Raw genomic sequence first — 7,728 nt, 5'->3', positions numbered from 1 at the left:
ATTATGTAATTACTATAATTATATTTTTTACAATCCCCAATATTTTAAAACTTATAATATATAATTTTATAATAAACCGCCACTTTTTTTAAATTTATCTAAGAATAAAAATTTGTATGATTTTGTTTCCTTTTTTAAATTGTATAACCGACAATATGAATTTTTTTAAAAAAAAATTCGCCATTAAATTTTATAAATTTACCTCCAATTAATTTTAATTTAAATTGTTTCCTTTTTTACACTTATAACCGAATTTTTTTTAAATTTATAGTTTCCTTTTTTATAATCATTTCAAATACTATAAGAACCTCTACTCTTATTCATAATACACACTCAATGCTTTAGACTAAAGGTTCTACAAGTCTAAATCAGAAAACTCTCTCACCACATTCATCATTTTTTAAGTTTTGAAGTTTGGTCATTTCTCATACACGTAAGTTTTATCTTTTTGTATTATACTTATACATTTAAGTTATTCTAATACTTATTTTAATACGTTGGTATGTTATATATGATACAATATTAGGATATGCCTAAACGTGCAAAACCTCAAACTTTACCTTCATTTCCACTTCCTACTGGTGTTCAACCTTCCAATAGTATGTACTTTATTTTTATTTCTGTTTACAAATACAATAAAAAATGATATAATATGTAACTATGTTAGGTACCGTTAATTTTACTTAAATTTTTTCAGGTGGTGTTGGTAGAAGTCCTTTGTCTAACATTACGAATGGTAATGTTTGAAATTTTTTAGATATGAATTGAATTTTGTTTTTATAAATAGTTAAAAAAAAATTATATGCATTTTATTCTTCAGTTGATTCTAATCAAGTTGAGCATCAAGACTATGTTGAACGCAGAAAGTTAAGGAAACTGTATTTGGATAATAAAAGAAGAAATGCAAATAATAAATCTTCCACTTCACAAAACGTCATTCGTTCATCCAACGTTTCAGTATCCGAAACAAATGATTGCCATGTCGTAACACCAATTCGTTCATCCTCTTATATCAATACCATTGATCGACGTATCTTGCCAACCACACCTTTAACAAATTCGTACGAGGCGTATACTTCAGGTTGGTGTTATTTAGTTACATATTTAAATTTTATTTATTATGATTATGAGTTTCTTTTTTAAATAAAAAAATATGTAATACATAAACATGTTTCATATGGTAACTTAGACTTTTTTTTGTTGCAGTTGAAACTGGAAGAAGTCCATTGGGTAATATTACAAATGGTAAATTCTATAATTTTTTACACATGAATAGAATTTTTCATTTATAATTTGTGTAACATTACAAATGGTAAATTCTTTGGTTTTTTAGACAAGAATACAATTTTATTGTATAATTTGATATTTTATGGATATCCATATTTTTTTCAGTTGCTTCTAATGATGTTGAGCATCAACAATCAGTTGAACGAAGAAAATTAAAGAAAGTACATTTGGATAATAAGAGACATAATGTGACTAACAAATTAAACACAAGACAAAACGTAATTCAGTCATCCAATGTTTCAGTATCCGATACAAATGATTGCCGTGTTGTAACACCAATTCGTTCATCCTCTTATATCAATACCATTGATCGACGTATCTTGCCAACCACACCTTTAACAAATCCGTACGAGGCGTATACATCAGGTTGGTGTTATTTACTTACATATTTAAATTTTATTTGTTATGATTATGAGTTTCTTTTTTTTTAAATAAAAAAATATGTAATACATAAACATGTTTCATACGGTAACTTAGACTTTTTTTTGTTGCAGTTGAAACTGGAAGAAGTCCATTGGGTAATATTACAAATGGTAAATTCTATAATTTTTTACACATGAATAGAATCTTTCATTTATAATTTGTGTAACATTACAAATGGTAAATTCTTTGATTTTTTAGACAAGGATACAATTTTTATTGTATAATTTGATATTTTATGGATATCCATATTTTTTTTTCAGTTGCTTCTAATGATGTTGAGCATCAACAATCAGCTGAACGAAGAAAATATAGGAAATTACATTTGGATATTAAGAGAAATAATGTGAGTAACCAATCTTCTATTTAAAAAAAAAAACGTTACTCGGTCATGCAATGTGTCAGCATCCAATACAAATGAATGCCGAATCGTAACACCAATGCGTTCATTATCTTATATCAATACCTTCGATCCACGTTTTTGCGCAACCACACCTTTAACAACTCCGTCTGAAGCATCTACTTCAGGTTGGTGGTATTTATTTACGTATTTCACATTTCTTTATTTTGATTCTGACATTTTTATTATTTTTCGTTGGTATCAACATATAGGTGTAAAAAGGAAACAAAGAGGTAAACAAAGGTTTTTTACTAATCAGTGTAGAAACGTATATCCTATTCCAATGGTTGACTTATCTTCCGACGATCATATTATTCCTCAACAATTAGCTGAAGATCCATATAAAGGAGTTTCTAACAGTAAGTACCTTACACACTCACTACTTTAAGTTCCACTTGAAGAACGTCATTATATTAATTTCATAACCAATAGCACAAAATGATATATTTTTTTTATTTTCAATAATAGATTATTTGGATCATTGTGATTAAGTAGTTGTATGTGACATATGTAATGCTAAGTTGTGGAAAGTTGAGGCCGGAAAAGGAAAGGTTTACTCAGGAAGAACAACTTACATGCTTTGTTATGCTTATGGAAAAGTACATCTTCCTAATTTTAAAGAGACGTGTCTGGAATATCAAAATCTTTTTAAGAGTTTAGACGACAAGTGCAAGCATTTCTTACTGAATATTTGTCGTTTTAATTCTATGTTTTTGTTCACTTCAATGGGTGGTAAAGTTGATTCGAAAATCAATAGAGGAAATGCTCCGTATGTATACCGAATTAGCGGCGAGAATTATCATACACTGGGAAGTCTTCTTCCTAAAGAAGGTGGTGAACCAAAGTTTGCGCAGGTTTACATATACGACACAGATAATGAAGTCTGTAATCGCAAAACCGTTTTTAGGTATCCCTAGAAACCATTTCTTTATTTATTTTTTTTATTTATTTTTGGTTTTATGTTATATAAACACTTACTAGTACTTTCGCTTTTGTCTTACAATTGCTTTACAGTATCTCAAACAAACCAGCTTCCGCAACTTCTGATTTGCTTGACACTGAACTCATAGAGTACCTTAAGGTGATTTTAGATTCAAATAATCAGCTGGTAAAAACTTATAGACGTGTACGAGATCGGTTTGTTGATAATCCTCATGTTGACTTAAAATTACGGCTTAAGGCAAATAGGTCTAAAGATGGTCGTACATACAACCTACCAACGTCGTCCGAAGTTGCTGCGCTTATTATTGGAAACATTGAGGAAGCTCTTGATAATCGTGATGTAGTTGTTAAGTCAAAGAAAGATGGTCTACAACGTATTGAGCTTCATCCTTCGTATCTCGCGCTTCAATATCCATTGCTTTTCCCTTTTGGTGAAGATGGTTATCGGGTTGATATTCTTCATAGAGAAAGAAGGGCATCAACGAAGAAGAAAGAGTCAAAATGTACAATGAGAGAGTATTTTGCTTACCATGTTCAAGATAGAGTGAATCATTTCTCTTTGATTCTCAATGCTCGAAGACTTTTGCAACAGTTCTTGGTTGACGTATATATGATGATTAAAAGTGAACGATTACTATTCATACGTCTGCATAAAAAAAACTGAGATCTGAGACATATGACAACCTTAAAAAGCTTGGACAAAATGGTAATCCAGATATGTCAAACGTTGGAACACGCGTACTACTACCGTCTTCGTTTACCGGTGGATCGCGTTATATGAGGGAGAATTATTATGATGTGATGGCCATTTGTAAATGGTTTGGCTACCCTGATTTTTTCATTACGATCACGTGTAATCCTAAATGGCCGGAGATTAAAAGATTTCTGAAGGACACGAAGATTAATCCCGGGGATAGACCGAACATTTTATGTCGATTGTTCAAAATTAAGCTTGACGCAATCATGAAAGACTTGCGAGAGAAATCTTTATTCGGCAATGCATCGGCAGGTAAGCATCCATTTAAATCAGTTACTTTATTATATTTTTTTTGGTCTGCTACGTTCATAACCATAACTTCGAAAATAAGTATTTTAATATTAACTATTCTATTGCAGTTGTCTATACCATAGAGTTTCAGAAACGAGGTCTACCGCATGCGCATATCTGTCTGTTCTTAAATGACGAAAGTAATCTTCCTTCGGTTGAGCATGTTGACAAGTTCATTTCTGCCGAGATATCTGACAAAAACTTAGAACCAGATCTATATACTCTTGTTAGCGACTATATGATTCACAGACCTTGTGGTGTTGCAAAACCAAATTGTCCGTGTATGGTCGACGCTAACTGTTCGAAGAAATTTCCTAAGAAGTTTTGTGATAAGACTTCTCTAGATTCGAATGGTTATACGGTCTATAGACGAGCCGATTCAGGTTTTTTTGTTGAGAAATCTGGTATTCAGCTTGATAACAAAAGCGTGGTTCCGTATAGCAAAACCCTATTGAGACGTTATCAGGCACACATTAACGTCGAATGGTGTAACCAGGCTGCGTCCATTAAGTATTTGTTTAAATACATTAACAAAGGACCAGATATGGCAGAATTTGGTTTTGTACCAAATGCCGATGAAGGTCAGCTTGAAGATGGAAAAAATGAAATCAAAGAGTACTACGATTGTAGATATCTCTCGGCATGCGAAGCTTCATGGCGCATATTTGCATTTGATGTTCATTACCGCCATCCATCCGTAATCAGGCTTCCGTTTCATCTACCAGATAAACAAAAACGTTGTATACGGCCCTGACGACGAACTTGATAGTGTTCTTCAAAAACCATTTGTTTCTTCTACAATGTTTTTGGGGTGGATGGAAAAGAATGAAAAAGATCCGTTGGCGCGCACCCTTACTTACGTTGAGTTCCCAACTAAATTTGTTTGGAAGAAGGACGAAAGGATATGGGATAAACGCATAATAGGCAAAACCATTGGTCGTATTCATTGTGTGAATCCTTCTATGGGCGAGGCATACTTTTTAGGAATCCTTCTTAATAAGGTAGTAGGTCCTAAGTCTTTTGAAGACATTCGTACTGTGAATGGACAAGTCTTCCCAACATTTAGAGATGCGTGCTACGCTAGAGGCCTTTTAGACGACGACAAGGAATATATAGAAGCTATCAAAGAGGCGTACTACACAGGTTCAGGTTAGTATCTTCGTAATCTGTTTGCTACAATGTTGGCGTCTAATACATTATCAAAGCCTGAACATGTTTGGGAAAACACATGGGAGTACCTTGCGGATGGTCTTTTATACAATCGGCAAAAGCTTTTGAGGATTGAAGGTATGCAAATTGTTATTTAATATTTTGACAGTTATGTCTTATAGATTATTGTTTATTAATTTCATTTTTTATTTACAAGAATTTTAATAATTTATTTACATAATTTTAATAGGTTTATCTCTTCCAGAAGAACAAATAAAGAACCTAACGTTGCTGGAAATTGAGCGTTATTTATTACGTAACAACTCAAGTTTAAGTCGGTTTCCGTCTATGCCTCAACCCGACAGTGAATCAATATATTCACCAGACAACCGTTTAATTGCTGACGAGCTTAGGTACGATGTAAGTGCTACTGCCATTGAATTTGATAATAATTTAAGCAGCCTAACCGATGAGCAGCGTTTAGTGTTTGATGAGATAATTGAAGCAGTTAATATTAATGCGGGTGGTTTGTTCTTCGTCTATGGCTACGGAGGTACTGGTAAGACATTTCTTTGGAAGACATTATCTGCATACATTAGATGTAAAGGAGATATTGTACTAAATGTTGCATCAAGTGGAATCGCATCTCTTTTGTTACCTGGAGGACGTACTGCACATTCAAGGTTTCATATACCTTTAAATTTAATAGAAACCTCGATGTGTTTTATTAAACCGGATGATGGCGTTGTTGATTTATTGAAGAAAACGAAATTGATCATTTGGGATGAAGCACCGATGAATCATAAACATGCATTTGAAGCACTTGACCGAACAATGAAAGATATCTTCAAATGTGAGATGACCTTTGGTGGAAAAGTTATGGTGTTCGGTGGTGACTTTAGACAAATACTTCCGGTTGTACCAAATGGCAGTAGGCGAGATATCGTTAATGCTTTAATCACGTCATCGTATATTTGGAGTACTTGCAAGGTCCTTACGTTAACCAAAAACATGAGGTTAACTGTAGGAGCCAACGCATCTGATATAGAGGAGATTAAAGCTTTTGCGGATTGGTTGCTTGACTTGGGCGAGGGAAAGATTGGTGACAGTGATGATTGTAAGGTGGTTATAGATATTCCTGAAGATTTGTTAATCAAGTGCTCTGAGGATCCTATGTCAGATCTGATCGACTTTGTATATCATTCGCTTCTTCAACTGTACAAAGATAAAGATTATTTTGCTGAAAGAGATATATTGGCACCAACAAACGAGGTTGTTCAAGAAATTAATGAAAAACTGCTTGCTTCGTTTCCTGGCGATGAAGTGGAGTATCTGAGTTCTGATAGTATTTGTTAAACTGATCAAGGAAATAATGAAGCAAATGCGAGACTATATTCTCCCGATGTTCTGAATGGTCTAAAAATTTCTGGTCTGCCTAATCATCGATTGGTCCTTAAAGTTGGTGTACCTGTAATGTTGCTTCGTAATATCGATCAACAAAATGGTTTATGCAACGGTACGAGACTACGGATTACTAAACTTTATAAACATGTTATAGAGGCGGAGATTAAATCCGGAGGAAACATAGGGACCAGAACGTTTATTCCACGAATCAGTTTGACACCGTCGGATAAAAGAATTCCTATCAAGTTTCAATGACGACAATTCCCCTTAAATGTATGTTTTGGAATGACTATAAATAAAAGTTAATGACAATCTCTATCAACGGTTGGATTGTATTTGAAATATCCAGTTTTCTTAGATGGTCAGCTTTATGTTGCGTTATCAAGAGTTAAAAGCAGAGGCGGTGTGAAGTTGCTTATACTAGACAAAGATGAGAATGTAACGAGTAAAACAACAAATGTAGTCTACAAGGAAGTTTTTTCCGGCATTTGAATAGTTTTTTGTTTTTTTCTTCCAATGTATGTGTTTATACAAAATATTATATTCCAAAGTAAATAATATGGTTTTGGATGAAGCCGCGTATCGCGCGGGCATTAACCTAGTTTTTAGATATTTAAAACCTTTTATAGTGATTATGATAAGTAAGAGTATGTATTTTATAATATTTTTATTTTTCCAGTTGTTAAAAAATATATAATAGATATTATGGTAAGCAAAAACGTATATGGAAATCCCAACATATATTTTTTAACAAAGTATCAGTCATATTTGAGACCCACGGTTATACCAGATACCTGTGGGTATGTTTGATACCCGACATGCATTACCCGTCCTAGCTATACCTAACGGATATTGGGTTAGGTATAGAACAGGATTTTACAATCATGTTGAGAATGAGCTTATTATACACGTCCCAAACCCGTCTCGTTGCTATCCTATATATACAACTTTTTCATTCTCTTTAATCATAAAAGAAAGATGATATACGATTCAAAGTAATTATTAGATTCTTTATTGTGCTCAACAAACCCTTCTTTCTTTTAAAAGTTCAAACCAATTTCTCCTTCTTGATGTAGCT

The 7,728-nt window shown here is 33.1% G+C and overlaps 2 protein-coding genes across 2 annotated transcripts; both read left to right on the top strand.

The window, feature by feature from the left end:
• Positions 1-529: 529 nt before the first annotated feature.
• On the top strand, positions 530-5,251 carry LOC110933803. The gene is made up of 11 exons (XM_035989444.1): positions 530-599; positions 698-736; positions 821-1,081; positions 1,207-1,245; positions 1,393-1,653; positions 2,320-2,466; positions 2,603-3,014; positions 3,122-3,653; positions 3,743-4,058; positions 4,166-4,723; positions 4,803-5,251. The coding sequence occupies exons 1-11, from the start codon at positions 530-532 to the stop codon at positions 5,249-5,251; spliced, it is 3,084 nt and encodes a 1,027-aa protein (XP_035845337.1).
• A 24-nt stretch (positions 5,252-5,275) lies between these two features.
• Positions 5,276-7,142, top strand: LOC110933802 (ATP-dependent DNA helicase PIF2-like). The gene is made up of 3 exons (XM_022177007.1): positions 5,276-5,384; positions 5,497-6,591; positions 7,000-7,142. The coding sequence occupies exons 1-3, from the start codon at positions 5,276-5,278 to the stop codon at positions 7,140-7,142; spliced, it is 1,347 nt and encodes a 448-aa protein (XP_022032699.1).
• Positions 7,143-7,728: the final 586 nt, after the last annotated feature.

This window comes from Helianthus annuus, chromosome 4 (assembly GCF_002127325.2).
Source record: "Helianthus annuus cultivar XRQ/B chromosome 4, HanXRQr2.0-SUNRISE, whole genome shotgun sequence".
Lineage (NCBI taxonomy): Eukaryota > Viridiplantae > Streptophyta > Magnoliopsida > Asterales > Asteraceae > Helianthus > Helianthus annuus.
The sequence above is the reverse complement of the archived record's forward strand: the minus strand, read 5'-3'. Positions and strand labels throughout refer to the sequence as shown.

Bases quoted from the DNA above. Each gene is read 5' to 3' on its own strand.
- LOC110933803 (XM_035989444.1), top strand. From the start codon at position 530: ATGCCTAAACGTGCAAAACCTCAAACTTTACCTTCATTTCCACTTCCT. The intron at 1,654-2,319 runs GTTGGTGTTATT...ATCAACATATAG, and splicing joins GTACGAGGCGTATACATCAG to GTGTAAAAAGGAAACAAAGA. The intron at 4,724-4,802 runs GTAGATATCTCT...ATCCGTAATCAG, and splicing joins AATCAAAGAGTACTACGATT to GCTTCCGTTTCATCTACCAG.
- LOC110933802 (XM_022177007.1), top strand. From the start codon at position 5,276: ATGTTGGCGTCTAATACATTATCAAAGCCTGAACATGTTTGGGAAAAC. The intron at 5,385-5,496 runs GTATGCAAATTG...TAATTTTAATAG, and splicing joins AAAGCTTTTGAGGATTGAAG to GTTTATCTCTTCCAGAAGAA. The intron at 6,592-6,999 runs GTATTTGTTAAA...TGAAATATCCAG, and splicing joins GGAGTATCTGAGTTCTGATA to TTTTCTTAGATGGTCAGCTT.